We start from the raw sequence: 20,229 nt of genomic DNA, 5'->3' as shown, positions 1-20,229 counted from the left end.
CTGGAAGAAATTGACGCTCATCCAACACTGGATATCAGACAGTCTGACAGCATAAAGGCAGTGGATGGGTCAAGAGAGACAGTGGTGAGGTAGAGCTGGGTGTCGTCAGTGTACACATGAAAGTTGACCCCATGTCTTTGGATCATATCGTCAAGGGGCAGCATGTAGGTGAAGAAGAGGAGTGAGCCAAGGAGAGACCCTTGGGAGACTTCGTAGGTAACAGTGCAGGGGTGAGAAGAGAAGCCATCACTGGAGATGCTCTGACTATGATCGGATAGGTAACAGTGGATGGACCCAAACCAATATTGGCCAGGACACCTCCCCTACTCTTCTTCGAAATAGTGCCACGAATCTTTTACGTCCGCCTGAGAGAGGAGACGGGACCCTCAGTTTAACATCTCATCCGAAAGACGGCACCTCAGACAGTGCAGCACTCCCTCAATGCTGCATTGGTGTGTCAGCCTAGATTTTGTGCTCCAGTTTCTGGAGTGGGACTTGAACCCACAACCTTCTGACTCCGAGGCGAGAGTGCTACCCCCGCAGCCAAGGCTGACATGAGCCAGATATATAAGTATATTGGCAGTTCAAGCTATTTCCCATCTGTATCAGACCTTACTTAAAATTCAGTGGAATAGAAGAAACACAAGTTTAATGTACAGTTATTCCTAGTTTCTGTGATCACCTGCCCAAAGCCTGTCCTGTTGCCATCAGTCAATTCCCGAAGCGCAGTATCTATTATTATTTGCAATACAGGATGAGCAGCATTGTGAGGCAGTGGCAGTGTTTACCCATTGTTTGAAATGACTGCTGTTTCTCAGTGATCCATTCTTGATTATCACTTGGCAAACATCACAAACATTAACCTTCATCATCCTGCAATGTCAACTCGGAATGAACTGGTCTCTAACTGCCACCGCAACCATTATGGGCAAACAAACGGGCCTAAGACTGAATTAAATATGTGTGCGCGCACTGGAGAGGGCACAGAGAAAAATACTTTTAAGTAAACAAGGAGCAGCAGCAGCAGCAGAAGGCATTCATTTGAATTAATGATAAGCCAAGTGCAATAACAGAGTGGACTTCTTTATTGAAAGGATGATAAATATTTGGATTAATTTGTCAGGCAGGGTAATGGAGACTAAAGAATTAGGGGCATTCAAAATACAGGTGGACACTGTAATGAAGAGAAAGGCTTGCAATTATTTATAAAGCACTTTACAGCCCCAAACATTTCACATACACGGAATTAGTTTGATATGGAGCAACTGTTGTAATGGCTGCCAATTTGCACAGAGCGAAATGCTACAAATAGCAATAGGGTGAAAGAGCAGTTGATTTGATGGACGTTGATTTGAGGGATAAATGTTGGCCCAGTAGACCGGGAGAATTTCCTGCTCGTCTTCAAAGAGTGCAATGGGCTCTTGAAGTCCATGCGAACCAATGGAACAAGCAGGGAAACAAAACCTTGGTTTAATCATCTGGTACAAAGGATAGCATCTCTGACAATGCAGTCCTTACTCTCAACACACTGGAATGTCAGCCTGGATCACGGGCTCACATCCTGGAGTTGGACTTGAACCCATGGCCTTCAACCTCAGAGGCAAGAGTGCGACGAACAGAGATTTCGAGAGAGTTAGGGCACAAGAGCAATAAGCTTCCATAGGCTCAATGATCTTTTAATATGCTTGACTTTTCTTAAAGTAACCTCCATGAACTTCACCGTGATTAGACAGGGAAATGCCTATATCCTGGTATGGTTTCAAGACTGTGATTTCATCGAGTCGTCATAGACGGCATGAACTTCATGGTTTATGGCACCGTCTGATCCCCTTGATGAGATTACCCCTTTGGAATCACTGCTAGGGATCCACGTCTATTTCTTTCATCAGACAGAAGATGTGGTGTTGTGGGTCCCACAGGTAGCATAACAGACATAAATTGGTGCCAGTAAATTAATCTACGTTTCAGGAAATAATCCCAACCAATAACTGGGAGAAAATGTAACCGTGTTTTATGGGCTATAATACCAGCCATACAAATAAACACCCAGTGTGTGCACCAATGGAGTTAGATTGGTCCAGATACAGGTGGTTTACATTTTGTAAACCACCAGTCCCCCAATGTGTCAACAATAGGTTTGAGTTTTAAGAATTGTTTTGTACTTTTCTTTTGTAAAACTGTTTTGAGTTTGCCAGTGATTTAGGCCAAACCTGCCAGCACAAGTGTCGTGAAACTCTGTGGCGTGACACGTGACGGAGCGACTTGATGGAGGCAGGCAGGCAGAATGAAATCAGTGGAAAAATGAGGGAAGTAAAATATATTTTTTTCAAAATATTAAAACTCAGAAAAAGGTGTAGGTGCATTTTGAAAAATTAAATCTTCCCCGTCCCAATTAGTTCAGGAAAAAAGGACATTCCTGGCAGTGGGTTCAGTAGATGCAGAAACCAACATGGATAATCCACCAGTTTGTACAAAACACAAATGCTTCACTAAACTTCATTAATATTTTACAAATATAGACAAAGTCAGTTTACTGAGGTACAGTCAACGTTAGAAATGTGTGTTCACATCACAGCTCCGTTTGTGCAGGGAGTTTCTCCCTCACCACCCCCTTTGAACAGGGGCTCTCGCTGTCACTGACCCATTTATGCTTTGAGATTTGCCATCACTCTCTCTACCTTGACACGAGGAGTCTCGCCCTCTCCATCGACCTGCCTCTTGCTCTGCTTCAAATATTTATCCAGTCTTTCTGTTAAAAGATGCAATGGTCTCTGTCTCAACCACTCGCTGTGGCAAATCATTCCTAATCTCTTCTCACTTGTTTAGTGGCATTTTTAAATTGATGACTCCCCTTCGCTAATGCCCTACCCAGAGGAAATAAGCTTTCATATATAACACTGCCACAAAGCTATTAGACAGTGTGAGTAATGAGGTTTATACAAGCACTCTACTTTATTAACTTGTATATAACTTGCATTTATATAGCACCTTTAACGCAGTGAAACATCCCAAGACAAAATTTGACGCCGAGCCAAAAGGAGGAGATATTAGGACAGGTGACCAAAAGCTTGGTCAAACAGGTAGGTTTTAAGGAAGAGAATGGTGGAGAGGCAGAGAGGTTTAGGGTGGGGGAATTTCAGAGCCTAGAGGGCACATTTAAAAAAAACACAATAGCCCATAATTCGCGGACAGCAGAGAAGCAAAGGCTTTCGCCGATGGCCCCAAAGAAAGCCACCCACAAAGATCTCGCGATCTCCGTGACGAGAAGTTTGGCTTTCTCGACGTTCAGTGAGATCAGTGCGGTGTAGTGGGAATTCCATAGCGCCAGCTGCTGTGACGTCAACAAGCTGTCTAAGCAGCCAATCACAATGCAGAATTCTCACAGACTGGGAACCGGGAAGTGAAAAAGCTCCTTTTATTCTGACTTTTAAAAAAATGTTAGAGAGCAAAACAAAGACTGGGGCTCTCACATGGGGAAAAGGTAAACTTGAAATAAATATGAACAAACTTAAAAAAATGTTTTTTAAAGTTTCTTAAAAATTGTAATTTATCATCCTTATGAAGAAATTTGACACTCCATCAAATTAAAATTAGTGTTTCGGGGCTATAACGTTTGATTAGCAATCAATACACTATTAAAACCCTAGCTACACCTAGTCCAACAAGGTCTAACTTTTAATGGGGAATTTAAGAGCGATATTACTGTGGAAAAGCCCAAGTTTTCATTAGTTTCACTAATTTCCAGCTATGGGGGGGCCACAGCACAGTCAGTTTCAGAGGAGTGAATGACTGACCGCAATTTCAGGATGTCCGCGTTAGGATGTGCATGCACTAGATCCTGAAGTTGCAGTCAGTTTCAAAGGGGTAATGACAGCGAAAGCTGTTCGTTCACTGTTACTACCCACTGCAAATTCCGGTCCATTAGTTGGGAGTCCAGGTGTGGCTTTCCAATGAGCTAATGATTTGCATTCACAGGAGTGGAGTGAAGTTTAGAGTGCATCCTTGGATCAGAAATAGCACAGTATGTAATGCACTGCTGTGCTTTATTTATTTTACAGAATTGTAAAATCCAGATAAAATAACCACAGCAAACGAGCTGTACATATTTGAGACACATTCTGCCCATATTAGCTCGTGGCATCCTTTGTAATTTGACTGGCAGATTCTCTCCATAATTATAGTCCTGGGACCAGTCCAGTCAAAGTTTTGTGGCTTTCATTTCCTATTTGTTAACAATAGTAGTCAAACTTTACAATTTTAAAGAAAAATGGGAGAATGTCTCATTTTTCTCTGTAATTAACAACCCATTGACAAAATTGTGAGAATGTGATTTTTGAGCATGCCATTTAGTTAACAGCATCCTTCCATTTTTCCATTAAAAGGAGGATTTCACCCTCACCCTTAATCCGAGATGCACTAGTTAGGATGGCAGATTTCAACTGGTTTCCAAAACTTTACTTATTGCGTACTTCCTTCCACATCTACCAGCTGCCCGCGTACCCCTACCAGCAAACAGGCTTAATTTTTTAACCCCCTTAATGCTCAAGCATTGTACAACTTAAACAATGGCTTAATGGTACGACTCACCATTAATGTGACAGATGAGGTTGTTTGTTTGAGCATAGGTGCATAATGTTTGGAGCGATGGGTGATAATTTAAGTCGCAAGTTGCTTTGGGGGAAAAATTCGGTATCGACCATTTTGGGGCGCGAACATCGCCTGGGCGCTAACTTTAGCGCCGGCGACCATGAAATTCAGTTTTAGCGCCCCAAGAGGGAAGTGGAGCGCTAAATCAAGCGTTCCACTTTCTTAAGAGCGCCAACCCCGAATATCGGGGCGGTGCGGTCTGCAGCGCGACGCACTGGGCCACGTAGCGCTGCCACATGGAAGGGCTCTTCCCTTCATTAAAGGGGAAGGCCCAACCACACAACTCTGCGGGGCCCTACCTGGACCAGCGGGGAGTGGGGTGCCGAGCCAGCCTGCCAGATCGCAGCACGGATCACGCGTTCAAAGACGGATGATTTTTTTCCCCCCTGCCTACCACCTCCCCTTTAGTTAGCGCCCCACGAGCCTCCTGCTGCTCCATTCCCGCCCCCTGAATCGGTCGCTGTCATCACCCAGATTCAGGGGGCGTGGGCCAATTTTGCAGGCGGGGCGAAAACGGGGCGCTGCACACGGTGATGTCGTCATCGTCTGTACAGCAGAGCGATATCGGTTACCGCCGCTGCTAAACACCCACTGAATTTAGCGGGAGCAGTTAGCAGCGCTGCACCTGGGCGAGAAGTCAATTGCGTCCCGTTAGCACCCCCCGGGGGCACTAACAAGAGGCACAAGTGCACCGAATTTCTAGCCATAGGCTCTAAAGGGAATCATTCGCTGGTATATACTGCCACTTAGAGGCAGACTGACTGAACTGCACCCACCACACTATTCACTTACTTCTCAGGTAGAAGAAATGCTTTCTTCCTCCTTTTCCAACTAACTTCTGCCAACATATCTCATTGATAGGTTATATTTTCTGCTTATGTGCTCTTGCCATAGAGCTTTGTCTTCAGTAACATCTGCTTCATCAATGACCTTTCATCCCCACTGCAGAAGGTCAGAAGTGGGGAAGTTCACTGATCATTGCAGTGTTCAGCAACATTCGCAACTCCTCAGATATTGAAGCAGTCCATGCCCGCATGCAGCAAGACCTGGACAACATCCAAGCTTGGGCTGATAAGTGGAAAGTAACATTCGCGCCACACAAGTGCCAGGCAATGATCATCTCCAACAAGAGCCTAACCACCTCCCCTTGACATTCAACGGCATTACCATCGCCGAATCGCCCACCATCAACATCCTGGGGGGTCACCATTGACTGGAAAGTCAACAGGACCAGCCACATAAATACTGTGGCAACAAGAGCAGGTCAGAGGCTAGGTATTCTGCGGCGAGTCTCACCTCCTGACTCCCCAAAGCCTTTCCACCATCTACAAGGCACAAGTCAGGAGTGTGATGGAATAATCTCCACTTGCCTGGATGAGTGCAGCTCCAACAACACTCAAGAAGCTCGACACCATTCAGGAGAAAGCAGCCCGCTTGACCTTAAACATTCACTCCCTCCACCACCGGCGCACCGTGGCTGCAGTGTGTACCATCTACAAGATGCACTGCAGCAACTCGCCAAGGCTTCTTTGGCAGCACCTCCCAAACCCGTGACCTCTTCCACCTAGAAGGACAAGGGCAGCAGGCGCATGGGAACAGCACCACCTCCAAGTTCCCCACCATCTTGACTTAGAAGTATAATGGCCAATCCTTCATCGTCGCTGGGTCAAAATCCTGGAACTCCCTAACAGCACTGTGGGAGTACCTTCACCACATGTACTGCAGGGGTTCAAGAAGGCGGCTCACCACCACCTTCTCAAGGGCAATTAGGAATGGGCAATAAATGCTGGCCTTGCCAGCAATGCCCACATCCCATGAACGCATAAAAAAAGTCAGAGGCTGGGTATTCGGTGACAAGTGGATCACCTCCCAACTTCCCAAACCTTCTCGCCACCTACAAGGCACAAGTCAGATGTGTGATGGACTACTTTCCACTTGTCTGGATGGGTTACAGCTCCAACAACATTCGAGTAGCTAGACATCATCCAGGACAAAGCAGTGCACTTGTTCTGCACCCCATCCACTGGTTTAAACATCCACTCCCTCCACCACCGGCCTACTGTGGCTGGATGCACAGGATGCACTACAGCAACTCACCAAGGCTTCTTCGGCAGCACCTCCCAAACCCGCGACCTCCACCCCCTAGAAGGACATGGGCAGCAGCTGTATGGGAACACCACCACCTCCAAGTTCCCCTCCAAGTCACCCACCATCCCGACTTAGACATGTATCGCCATTCCTTCATCGCTGGGTCAAAATCCTAGAACTCCCTAACAGCACCGTGGAAGCACCTTCACCACACGGACTGCAGCCGTTCAAGAAGGCGGCTCACCACCACCTTCTCAAAGGCAGCTAGGGATGGGCAATAATTGCCGGTCTTGCCAGCAACACCCACATCCCATGAATGAATAATTTTTAAAAAATTGGGAAAGTGTTCTAAGACTGAGGAAAGACACACTGAGTTATTGTGAAGATTAGCCAAGAGGACCATACGGAAACCTGCTGGGAGGTTCTCCACCTTGACAGGCTCAGACAGGTCCAAGGGCAGTTGTTAACTCCCCTTCAGCTGACAGAGTGATCGCTCTGGGAAGAATATCAACTCAAATCCTAGGCTTAACATAGAAACATAGAAGATAGGAGCAGGAGTAGGCCATTCGGCCCCTCGAGCCTGCTCCGCCATTCAATGCGATCATGGCTGATCATCCAAATTCAGTACCCTGTCCCTGCCTTCTCCCCATATCCCTTTAGCCTCAAGAAATATATCCAATTCTTTCTTGAATATATTTAATGAACTGGCCTCCACCGCCCTCTGTGGTAGAGAATTCCACAGGTTCACCACTCTCTGGGTGAAGAAATTCCTCCTCATTTCAGTCCTAAATGGCTTACCCCTTATCCTTAGACTGTGACCCCTGGTTCTGGACTCCCCAGCCATCAGAAACATCCTTCCTGCATCTAGTCTGTCCAGACCTGACAGAATTTTATAGGTTTCGATGAGATCCCCTCTCAATCTTCTAAACTCCAGTGAGTATAAGCCCAATCGACACAATCTCTCCTCATACGTCATTCCTGCCATCCCAGGTATCAGTCTTGTTGTGTATGTAATATGTGTGCTACTTTGAACCTATGGACAGGACTGCACTACTTGTAGGGCGTAGTGATACGCAGTACCACTCCTGGCCATAGGGGTATAAATAGTACTGTGGGTACTGATCTCCCCTCAGTTCCCGCCTGTGGGCATGAAGTAAAGACCTACGTATAGTCCCTACCTCCAACCAGTAAAGACCTGTTTGAGTTATACGTTTAAGTCTTTGTGTTAATTGTTCAATACAATACACATACTTAACACTGGCGACGAGTCAGGTTCTTACCCTGCGGCAGTTGAAGAGAGGTTTCAAACATCACCACCCCACTAGAAGCGACAGGCTTTAGGACTCTGAAGCCTCCATCAGCAACTGAGCACTGGAGTGCAGCAGCCATCCTGACAGCTTCCAGCGACTGACAGAAGTCTTTCTGCAGTTTCCTTGTTCAACCTAGGTGGTGGGGTAAGCCGTGCAGCGTTGGCTGCAAAGACAGGGCTGGGGAAGTTGGAGAAGATAAGGGCGATCGCAATCCCTGATAAGAGCCGCAGTGAAACGCGTGAGCGGGTAAGCCAGAGCCCGGGAGGGAGCGAGCAAGAGCCGCGCAAGCGGGTGAGCCAGAGACCGGGAGCCGCTTCAAGTGCGAGGCGCAGCGCGGGCCAGCGATCGGAACCAAAGATAAGGGCCGCACTCGGACTGAAAGGCGCGGCGGCTGCAGAAGCTCAAGGTGCGAGAGCCGCGGTGCACAGCGCGAGCTATCGATCGCGGCGAAGATAAGGGCCGCACTCGGGGGCTGAAGGGAGACGGCGTCGGGGGACGGGTGAAGACCGCCAAGTGCGGGAAAACCGCCATTTTGTGGGCGGAGGACGACGGCAAGAGCGGGAAGCCGCCATCTTTGATAAGTAAACAAAATAAAATCTGAGAAATTGCAAATCTACAATGCCTAAACACGGGAATATTAGCACCTTTGATAGTGACCTCGAAGATTGGGCCATATATGTTGAAAGAGTAAAAAATTATTGTAAGGCCAATAAAATTCGTGACCAAGATAAAGCTCTAACATTATTAAATTTAATGGGTGCGAAGACATACGGGCAATTGAAACACCTGTTATCACCAGATGAACCGGCGGATAAGACGTTCGATGAGATTGTTACTGTCCTGAAAGATCATCTAAACCCCACGCCGCTGATGCTAGCGGAACGATTTAAATTTTACGACAGAAGGCAGCTACAGCATGAAAGCAATGCTGAATATTTGCTGGAATTGCGTAAATTAGCGAAATATTGCCAGTTTGGAACGGGACTGACAGATGCACTACGAGACAAATTTGTGTGTGGTTTATTTAAACAGGATACACAAAAGCGACTGCTCGAGGAGAATGAGCTGACGCTTGAGAAGGCGGTCACTATGGCAGCAGCACACGAAGCCGCAGCGAGAGGCACGGCAGTAATGCAGCTACGGTCACCGGAGCTCAGTGCACACAAATTGGGTGAGAGTTCTGGCAAATGTTATCGTTGTGGAAAGACAACGCATGATCAGAACCAGTGTTGGTTTAAAAACCAAGAATGTAGAACTTGTGGTAGGCTTGGACATATAGCTAGAGTATGCAGGTCAGGGAAGAAGACCAGCAACAAGAAGTCACCGCAAGGAAAATACGCAAAGGTACACAAGGTGACCGAACAGGAGTCCGATTCAGACGCTAGCAGTAATGAACTGGCTAGCTTAAGCTGTAATGAACTGGCTAGCTTAAGAGTACTCAACGCTGGTAAGGGTGCAGACCTCCAGACAATTTGGGTCACTCTTCAGATAGAAGGAGTCCAAGTAAAACTGGAATTGGACACTGGATCATAAATAAGAAAGATTACGGAAAGTTATTCCAACATATTCCCCTACAGGATACGGGGATTATATTGAAAACATACACGGGGCAAAGAGTGTACCCCATCGGGAAAATAGAGGTTGCAGTGGTCCACAAGGGCGAAGACAGTCAAATAATGGACTTATATGTGATATCTGAAGGAGGTTCTCCACTACTAGGACGGGAGTGGATTAGGAAAATGAATATGGACTGGCATTTCCTACAAACAATAACGAGTGAGAACTCGGTGAAGATAGTCGGCCCAGACTCTGGAACGGATGATGGTAAGCCCAACTCAGGTGCAAAAGACAAAGTTTCAGCACAGAATTCCACTGAGCAACAACAACATAGTTTAACTGTGGATTCTGAGTCTGGCAAGTCTACTGATGTGCCCATTTCTGAGGGACACCGGGCTCGAACTCAACTCCATTTCAAACTACAACAGCAATTAGAACAAATGCTTCGCCGTTTTGAGCAAGAGTTGAATGCAACGAAAGAGTTCTTTGATATAGAGTTGGAGAATCTGGAAAGACAACAGAAGCAGCTGATGGAGAAAATGGAGCAGGAGCACACAAAACGTCTGATGTCAGAGGAGTTAACGGTCAGCCAACTCCTGCATATGCTGAAGGACAGGACTCTGAAATGGGAAAAACTTGAACACGAACTTCAATATTCAAACGAAAGGGGTTCGGAGCTCTTAAAGGTTATTGGAAGAGCTGAGGTGGCAACACAGACTGAGATGACTGCAACAGAGCAGCCCTTGGATGCCAAAAGTACGCTGACTCACGTCAACGTAGAACAACAGACCGCTGAAACAGCTGCTCCGGTAGAGGGATTGAATAGTCCGATCAATCAATCTCCAAAAGAAGTTGAAGTAGTAAAATCTCAAATGAGGTCATTAGTAAACGACTTGCTGAAAGCCCAGAAAAAGCTGGATGAAGAGGTACGCATGAAGAAGTCTCTTCAGGAAAGATGTCTGGACTTGGAACAAAAGCTGGCTAACGCCCAGCTGGGTATGGAGGAAATAGAAGACCCTCTCGCTGGCCTAGATCAGGACGACACCGAATATTACTATGTCCTGTCCTGCCCAACTTGTAACTTCGACTCCCACCATACAGAAATCATGGAGGAGCACCAAAAGTCTACGGAACATCGGGAGAAGGTGGCTCTACTACGGAAAAAGGAGGAAGAGAAGGAGGAACTGTGCATGCAGCTGGCAGCTGACAGTGGAGCTCAGAGAGTCTCCAAGAAGCAGAAAAGGAAAAGTCGAAACAGAAGATGACCCATCTGAACCATTATTACCTCTACCAGATCACACACGTGGTCCCTCCGAACGGAGCCAATTCAGTTCGGAAGTTCAAACTGTTAAATCCATGGAAGGACTATTGAATGAGTCACTCCAGCAACGTGAACCGACTACACCACAGAGATCGAATCTGTGAACTGTTTTCCGCAGAGACTGAATCTGTGATCTGTTTTGACATGAAGTTATCTATGTATCTATGTTATTCTGTTATGTAAACCTGAAGTTATATATGTATATATGTTATTACATTATGTTAAATGGGGAGATGACTGTAAAGCTAGGAAGGGAGGAATGTTGTGTATGTAATATGTGTGCTACTTTGAACCTATGGACAGGACTGCACTACTTGTAGGGCGTAGTGATACGCAGTACCACTCCTGGCCATAGGGGTATAAATAGTACTGTGGGTACTGATCTCCCCTCAGTTCCCGCCTGTGGGCATGAAGTAAAGACCTACGTATAGTCCCTACCTCCAACCAGTAAAGACCTGTTTGAGTTATACGTTTAAGTCTTTGTGTTAATTGTTCAATACAATACACATACTTAACAAGTCTGGTGAATCTTCGCTGCACTCCCTCCACGGCAAGAACGTCCTTCCTCAGGTAAGGTGACCAAAACTGCACACAATACTCAAGGTGCGGTCTCACCAAGGCCCTGTACAACTGTAGCAAGACATCCTTGTTCCTGTACTCGAACCCTCTTGTTACGAAGGCCAACATACCATTTGCCTTCTTAACCGCCTGCTGCACCTGCATGCTTACCTTCAGCGACTGGTGCACAAGAACACCCAGGTCTCTTTGCACTTCCCCTTCTCCCAATCTATTGCCATTCAAATAATAATCTGCCTTCCTGTTTTTGCCACCAAAGTGCATAACCTCACATTTATCCACATTATAGTGCATTTGCCATGTTTCTGCCTAATCACCCAACCTGTCCAAATCGTCCAAATCTGAGCCATTTAAATAAAATTTTAATGAAGGTAGTCAAAGAAACAAGAGACCATTTTATACTTCTTGAACCTTGTACCTATTAGTTGAGGCGAATAGTATAGATGCATTTAAGGAGAGGCTAGATAAGCATATGAGGGAGAAGGGAATAGAGGGTTCTGCTGATAAAGAGTTAGATGAGGAAGGATGGGAGGCTCGTGTGGAGCATAAATGTCGGCACGGACTGATTGGGCCAAATGGCCTGTTTCTGTGCTGTATATATCTATGTAATACTTTCTGGTCTCTGAACACATACAATGTAATGAAAATTGTAATTTTCCATAGCAAGGGAATCACAATATCTAGAAGAGCTACTCCAAGTTACCAAGTCACCAAAATGGGACAATGACATTTCCTTATCAGCGCTGACCAGCAACCAATGTAGCGTTAAATGTCCCAGACACAGAATAATAGGTATTAACTAATTGATTTACAAATACTTTTAAATTCAACTTGTATTAGGTTACTTGTCACCTACATATATTATTGTTCCAATATGTTATTTGCATTTTTGTGCCTTTAGGGTGCAAGTAATAAGGCTCGGAGACCTCAGTGAGTTTACCCAGTAAGTATCTGAGCCATGTCGATCAGGGGGTCCCAGGTTTGATCCCCACCCAATGCAGAGTGATCAGGTTATTAGACAGACACTTTAATGGGCCTCAATGTCCCGGGCACCTGATGCTGGTCGACTCCAGCGGGAAGGTGTGTTTGTGTGGTGTGATGACCCCCGAGGTATAATAGGCCACTAGTGTTCACTATAAGGTACCCGAATGCCAGGGTCATTGGTGGAACTGTACCCAGCAAGGATGCAACACCTTCAGGAGGAGAGGGGGAGGGAAAGAAAACTATGCGGAGAAATAAAACTGAGAATGTGAGTGTAGCGGCCCCTTGGATGGTCTGTTGGGTGAAGGGACCACCTGTGTCGCACTAAAGACACAAAGACCAGACGGTTCTAGATCCGACCTCTGACCCTTGCTGGATTAGCTGTTCTTGACAGCAGCTGTGTCATTCCCACTGGCAACAGGGCCACTGGGTTAGGGAGGGGAACACTGTCCAGGGTTCCTGTTCCTAATCACTGTCCAATGTGGACAGGATTGAGCAGGAATGTGCTGCCCTCCATCCCATAATCGCTCTAGGTTCACACATGCGTGGAGTATGCCTGTACCCATAGAACTGTTACTAGCAAGAGTCCATCCCATCAGGAGAGCGAGGGGAAAAAATGTAAAAAGTATATATATTTATTTATCTTTATATATCGCTATATCTATATATTCATTCTAGATTAAGACCAAATATTCCCACTGCATTCACGTTGCACAGTCTGTTATTACATTAGACCATTTGCTGTAAAAGTTTTTAACTTTCAGTAACATTTTTTCTGTGAGGTCCCAGCTTTCGTCCCATTTATTTGTGTCCGGGCTAGTGTACGTCACCATGTTTTCTGTGTATTTCAACAACGACTTCAGAAACCTGCAAGTGAAAATGTACAATTTACTTTTTTTAAATTGACAATGTACAGTACGTTGAAGTCTTAAGGCATGTATTAAATCCGCTCGGTATTAGCAGCACTTTGACTTGTGCTTTCCAGAACACGCATGATCTAAATGTTTAGGGTCTTACCAGAATGGAGAAACAGATATCTCAGGGAGCGGATACACAGATCTTTAAAAGGTGGAGCACAAGCAGAAAAAGTCATAAGGCAAATGGGTTTTATACAACAACTTGTATTTATATAGCACCTTTAATGAGGTAAAACATCCCAAGGCGTTTCACAGGAGCGTTATCAAACAAAATTTGACACCGAGCCACAGATATTAGGAGAGGTGATCAAAAGCTTGGTTTTAAGGAGTGTCTTAAAGGAAGAGAGAGGGAGGTTTAGGGAGGGAATTCCAAAGTCTAGGGCCTCGGCAGCTGAAAATACAGCCGCCAATAGTGGTTCTCCTACAATTACAGGTCAGTGGAAGAGAGTCGTGTTCTGGTTTACGAGCCTGAAGAGCAGTTTCCTGCAGGTGTCTTTCCTAAAAAAAATGAACAAATTCTCCTGCTGGGAAAGTCTCTTCATCCCGGCTGCAATGCAGCCACCGTGGAGAGTGAATTCAATGAACATTTTAATATTGTTAAAACTAACAGGTGCAAATTAGTCCCCCCCCCACCCCCCGCGTTTATTGGATTGGTGTGGAGCAAGGAACTGTCATGCCAGCTAAGAGAGAGTTGACAGTTTTCCCCCTAGTATCAGTGTTTCAAGAACACCAACACCTCCCAAATTTTCCTCCAAATGACACACCATCTTAACTTGGATATACAACGCCATTCCTTCATAGTCACTGGGTTGTACTTGAAAAGCAAACATTTGCAGGCCCATGGGGAAAGAGCTGGGGAGTGGGACTAATTGGACGACTCTTTCAAAGAGCCGGCACAGGCACGATGGGCCGAATGGCCTCCTTTTGTGCTATATCCTGGAATTCGTTGGAACACCGTCTCAAAGTTCAAAGGGAAGACCCATCGCCACCATCTCAGGGCTACTAGGGATACACAAGAACAGAAGAAATAGGAGCAGGAGTCGGCCATCCGGCCTCTCGAGTCTGCTCCGCCATTCAATAAGATCATGGCTGATCTTCTACCTCAACTTTCCCGCACTGCTACCCTTGATTCCTTTAGTATCCAAAAATCTATTGATCTCAGGCTTGAATATACTCAACGACTGAGCATCCACAGCTCTCTGAGGTGGACAATTCCAAATGGGCAGTAAATGTGGCCTTGCCAGTGATGCCCGCAGCCAGAGAACAAATGGAAAAGAAAATGCAAGACAATTGGTAAGTTGGATGCAAATCTACAGTCATTATAGACACAAAAATGATTAAGCAGACGGATATGGCAATGGGTCCATTTTAAAACCAGTTGTTCTATTTCCCATTAATAATCAGTTGTACCCAAAGTCTTAAGTTGCGACATGACAGTATCATTACCAGGCCATATCCAGGTTAGCTGGCACTGTGATACAAACCAAGAATTGAGAGAAACATTTAAATGGTCATTAAAACAAATAACACATTAGGAGGTGGAACGAGAAGCAACTTCTTTTTAAATTAAACATTGTGCCCTGTAATGGCCTAACTAGCAACATTTAGACTGGAGTACTTACTTCAAGTAGCAGTGACATTCAGAAGAAGCCTTTTCGCTCATTATCTGTGCATTGAGCAGTTCCACTGTTATAAGTAGAGCAAGTAGGCTGTAGATGGGGTGTAAATACTGAATACTGTAAGAGAAAATGGTATCCAATTCTGACAGTGATCAAATCCATCAGCTATATTAGCACAATACACTCAGGTAACACAATTTAACAAGATACGTGGGGAGTCACACAGGCAATAAAGAAATACAATCTACTCTTCTCAGTTCAAAGCTGCTCAATTAGAACTTCCTGTCAATTTGGTTTATCTACAAAAAAAATCTCCAGTGCTGTTTCACTGACGTCTTAGTTTGTACTAGAATCATAGAAAATAACGGAACAGGAGGCCATTCGGCCCATCGTGTCTGTGTCGGCCGAAAAAGAGCTATCCAGCCTAATCCCACTTTCCAGCTCTTGGTCCGTAGCCCTGTAGGTTACGGCACTTCAAGTGCATATCCAAGTACTTTTTAAATGCGATGAGGGTTTCTGCCTCAACCACCCTTTCAGGCAGTGAGTTCCAGACCCCCACCACCCTCTGGGTGAAAAAGGTTCTCCTCAACTCCCCTCGAATCCTTCGACCAATTACTTTAAATCTATTCCCCCTGGTTATTGACCCCTCTGCTAAGGGAAATAGGTCCTTTCTATCCACTCTATCTAGGCCCCTCATAATTTTATACACCTCAATTAAGCCCCCACTCGACCTCTTCTGTTCCAAGGAAAACAACCCCAGCCTATCCAATTTTTCCTCATAGCTAAAATTCTCCTGTTCTGGCAACATCCTGGTAAATCTCCTCTGGACCCTCTCTAGTGCAATCACATCTATACCGAATACAGGAAACTCTTTTATCCGGCACCGACGGGGCTGGCGTGGTGCCGGTTTATCAAAAAGTCCGGATTACAGAGAGATATAGTAAAAGGTACGAGAGCCCCGTACACAGCAACAGATCCAGGCTTCCCTGTTGCTTAGCAACAGGTGCAGGAACCCCGGCCACAAGATCCAGGCGTCCCCGTTGCTTAGCAACAGGTGCAAGAACCCTGGCCACAAGTTCCAGGCGTCCCTGTTGCTTAGCAACAGGTGCAGGAACCCCGGTTACACGGCCACAGATCCAGGAACGGCCACTAATATGAAGTAAAACTTACCTGAACCTACTCCTGAATTTTGCCGGTTAACAGAGATTTCCGGTTATTTAGGTGCCGGTAAATCGAGAGTTTCCTGTACTTTGAAATTTTCTGAGCAAAAAAAAATGGAATTAAAAAAGACTGTATACGCAAACGTGTGCGAGTCACACACACATGCAAATCTCTGGTACCACTGCTGCTCACGGCGAGCTGGAGCTTGCATTATTTTCTAACAATAGCAAGTGCGATCAGCAAACTGCGACACCAAACAGGCGAAAGAATGAGGAAAGGCTCAGCTGTCCGTGTACTTTGTATGAAAACGTGCAATGTATCAGAATGTTATAGTGTAGATGGCTGTAAAATATCTCACATTCACAAGAGAGGTAGAGAGAGAGAGAGGGGTAGATAGAATTTGATTTATTTTCGGTGATGTTGACATATCCTGTGGAGATGTGGCCTTCGTGTGGAGTTTATGATCACATTTTATGGAGGCGAAGAGGAAACCGTACACGTTGAGTCAGAGAAGTGATTAGTTATTGTTCCAATCTACTGAGAAAATCAGCATCTTCACTGCATTCGGAACTTTCTATGCAAACGTTCGATACTTGGGCAGTAAATCGCGCTACACACTATGTGTGGAAATTTGGGGGATGTGACACAGGATGTCAAACTGCACCAAATCACTGCCCTACACATGGGCAGACTGACAGACATGTTACTCTCATTGGAAATTCCACTTAGCCAAGTCTTGACATTCGGGCTAGACTATTCTTGTAGTATAAATACACAAACAGCTCAGAGGGCTCCATTTTCATAAAAGTCACTCATGTATTTTTGAGCTAGACAATTGCAAGAGCAACAGACAGTGAGCGCAAGTGTCTTTGGAACACAAAATATCTTGCAGCGAAACCTCACCTGCCCAACATCCGAAGGTAGTTTTGCCTCTGCCGTGACCGCAGGGATTTGCTCAGCCACTGTTGGTGGCGAGACGCAGCGCCGCTCGTGATCTGCTCCAAAACGGTCAGGCACTGCGAGGCCATCTTCCGAAGTAAAGCCACCGCTTCCAAAGCGGCCCGCGGACAATACAAGGTGCACGTGTGGCCGGCCAGCAGTTTGGTTACCAGGTGGAGCTGCCTGTAATGGCAAGAAGCATCCTCAAATCAGGACCGCAGCATTGCAGACACCTCTTGCACCCAACACAAGGAGCTCGGGAAGGATACAATAACAACTTGCATTTATATAGCGTCTTTAACGTAGTAAAACATCCCAAGACTCCAAGGGTGGAGCGATTTACAAAAAATCGGGGACACGCAAGGAGCCTGAACTGGAGGAGCGCAGCGATTTCGGAGGGTAGTAGGGCTGGAGAAGGTTAGAGATAGGGAGGGGTGAGGACACGGAGGGATTTGTTCACAAGGATGAGAAGTTTAGCTGTTGAGGCTAGGCCAATTGAAAATTTCGAAACTGAAATTAATAGATTTTTGTACGGTAAGGGTATTAAAAGGATATGGAAGCAAGGCGGGTAAATGGAGTGAAGATACAGATCAGCCATGATCTAACTGAATGGCGGAACAGCCTCAAGGGGCTGAATGGCCTCCTCCTGTTCCAATGTTCCTAGTAGCTTCCCTTGTGCATCAGACAGTGACCACGCTGCTTACAATTCTAGGACTCCACAATGTTCATGTTGTCACCAAGCTCATTTAACAAACTGGCATCAATGTGCTAGAGGAAAACAAAAGAAATCACAGTGAAAGTCAAAAAAATTCCTGAAACATGACACTTACGCCTCAGTTAACAAATGCTGAGAGGCACTCAGCTCTTCGCTGTAGACTGGTTGCAGCCGGTTTATTAGGTTAGAAACAAGTTCCTCCATCAGGCAACCATCAACAGCTTGTGCTGTGGAACCTGAATGATCAGACCTGTAGAGTGGTGGCAAAAAGAAACCGTGTTAAACGTAAATACAATTGCCCCATTATTAATTTAATAATCAATACATTTGCCCCATTATCCACTTGTACATGAAAGAAATACCATGAAGTATGTGCTTCCCCTGATAACTATGCTTCGCTCTCTCTCCAGTTTTTTCCCCCTCCTCTCCGAAGGACGCAGTGACTTGTGCTGGGATACAGTTCCATCAGCACCAACAGACCTTGTCTGCTCATGTGTAAGCTTAGACAGCCAATTGCTAGCAGACTACTCAGCTGTAGTGGGCGTCTCAGCAAAGCCTGACCCAACATCCACAGACTTGCATGTTCCAGCACGGCGATTAGAAACGGGTACATTAGTCCAGGAAAAAGAAAGACTTGCATTTCTATAGTGCCATTCATGACCTCAGGATGACCCAAAGCGCTTTACAGCCAATTAAGTACTTTTGAAGTGCAGTCACTGTTGTAATGTAGGAAACGCAGCAGCCAAATTGCACACAGTAAGCTCCCACAAACAGCAATGTGATAATCACCAGATAATCTGTTTTTAGTGATGTTGATTCAGGGATAAATATCGGCCAGGACACTAGGAATAACTCTCTAGCTCTTCAAAATAGTGCCGTGGGATCTCCTACGTCCACCTGAGAGAGCAGACGGGGCCTCGGTTTAACGTCTCAGCTGAAAGACGGCAGCTCCGACAGTGCAGCACTCCCTCAGCACTGCACTGGAGTGTCAGCCTAGATTATGTGCTTAAGTCTCTGGAGTGGGACTTGAACCCACAACCTTCCGACTCAGAAGTAAGGCTGCTACCAACTGAGCGACAGGAGACCAAAGTCAATCGTGAGGACACCAGTGCCGTGTGAGATCAGCTAACCCAGCACTGACCAGGACTCAACCCTGGGACCTTCCTGGTCAGTACCACATGGGCTGTCCATTCATCCAATGTGGCAATTAGATACTAGGGTTTTTTTTTCAATCACATGAACAATATTCAAATCATAGCCAAGTAAGGACCTCACTTAACACCCACTACCCAGCAGAGGCTACTGGACAGCAATGAGTGGCAGGAAAACCTTGGATGACGTGTTCCTCCTAAGCAATGGCTACTGAAGCCAACTGTAGCACCTATTCTGCCAACCCATACAAGATCAGCTACTCAGTGCAGACCAGGGATCAAACCTACGACTTTCCTGGTCTGTACAGTCCAGCTACTTACTGCTTTTACCAGCTGGGCTATCGAGGTAGCTATAAATCAAGCTTTTAACAGCAGTTTCTAACAACTTTGCTGATATTAAAAAGGTATTCTGCTCGGTCTTCCTACCCAGGTCTTTCCGGTGCTTGTCCTAGTGTGGGTCTGGGTATCTCATCCCATTTCTGTAGGCTTCCAACACAGCGTCGAAGCTATAAGAATAAGCAGTTGGATCAATCGATAGTGTAGCGATCGCTCAATAACGGGCCAACAGCACCTCGTATCACACAGAATGAGATGTGCACAAAACGCGTGGAGTTTCTGCTTTTTATAATTCTACACGGGAATCAGAAGAAACAAACCAGGAATTCTTCTTCAGAAATTAACAAATTGACAGCTCCCCTCCCCCCATGATGGCTCAGTTGGTAATGGCACATCTGTAGCTGAGCCATACCAAACAGTTATTACGTAGCATTAATGCAACACTGCAGGTCACAGCCAAGAAGATTGGTCGTCCAACTATTTTTTTTTGTGCAGGAAATATCTAGAAGTGCCTCCAATAAAGAAAAAGACTTGTACAGGAAACTCTCGTTTAAACGGCACCTAAATATCCGGAAATTTCTATTAACCGGCAAAATTCAGGAGTAGCTTCAGGTAAGTTTTACAGTATATTAGTGGCCGTGTAACCGGGGTTCATGCACCTGTGGCCGTGTAACAGGGACGCCTGGATCTGTGGCCTTGTAACCGGTGTGCTGTGTAATGGGGTTCTCGTACCTTGGTAGGTATACCTCTCCGTTATCATCTTCCAAAATTCTATAGACTCTGGAACAGTTCCCATGGATTGGAGGGTAGCTAATGTAACCCCGCTATTCAAAAAAGGTGGCAGAGAGAAAACGGGGAATTACAGACCGGTAAGCCTGACATCGGTAGTGGTGAAAATGCTAGAGTCCATT

General features: G+C 45.7%; 1 protein-coding gene across 5 annotated transcripts in view; it reads right to left on the bottom strand.

The window, feature by feature from the left end:
• Window positions 1-11,844: 11,844 nt before the first annotated feature.
• Window positions 11,845-20,229, bottom strand: part of LOC147120922 (endoplasmic reticulum membrane-associated RNA degradation protein-like) — a 36,098-nt gene continuing 27,713 nt past the window's right edge. For all 5 annotated transcript variants that reach the window (XM_085979569.1, XM_085979585.1, XM_085979593.1 and 2 more), the window contains 5 exons: window positions 19,409-19,488; window positions 17,947-18,081; window positions 17,081-17,299; window positions 15,020-15,133; window positions 11,845-13,347 (listed from right to left, as the gene is read on the bottom strand). In XM_085979569.1, coding sequence (XP_085835695.1) covers window positions 13,185-13,347; window positions 15,020-15,133; window positions 17,081-17,299; window positions 17,947-18,081; window positions 19,409-19,488 — 711 coding nt within the window. In that variant the 3' untranslated portion in view covers window positions 11,845-13,184. The remainder of the gene's footprint in view (window positions 13,348-15,019; window positions 15,134-17,080; window positions 17,300-17,946; window positions 18,082-19,408; window positions 19,489-20,229) is intronic.

This window comes from Somniosus microcephalus, chromosome 3 (genome assembly GCF_052327205.1).
Source record: "Somniosus microcephalus isolate GS21.2 chromosome 3, FLI_Smic_1.0, whole genome shotgun sequence".
NCBI classification, from domain to species: domain Eukaryota; kingdom Metazoa; phylum Chordata; class Chondrichthyes; order Squaliformes; family Somniosidae; genus Somniosus; species Somniosus microcephalus.
Note: the sequence above shows the minus strand (reverse complement) of the source record. Positions and strands in the feature narration are given on the sequence as shown.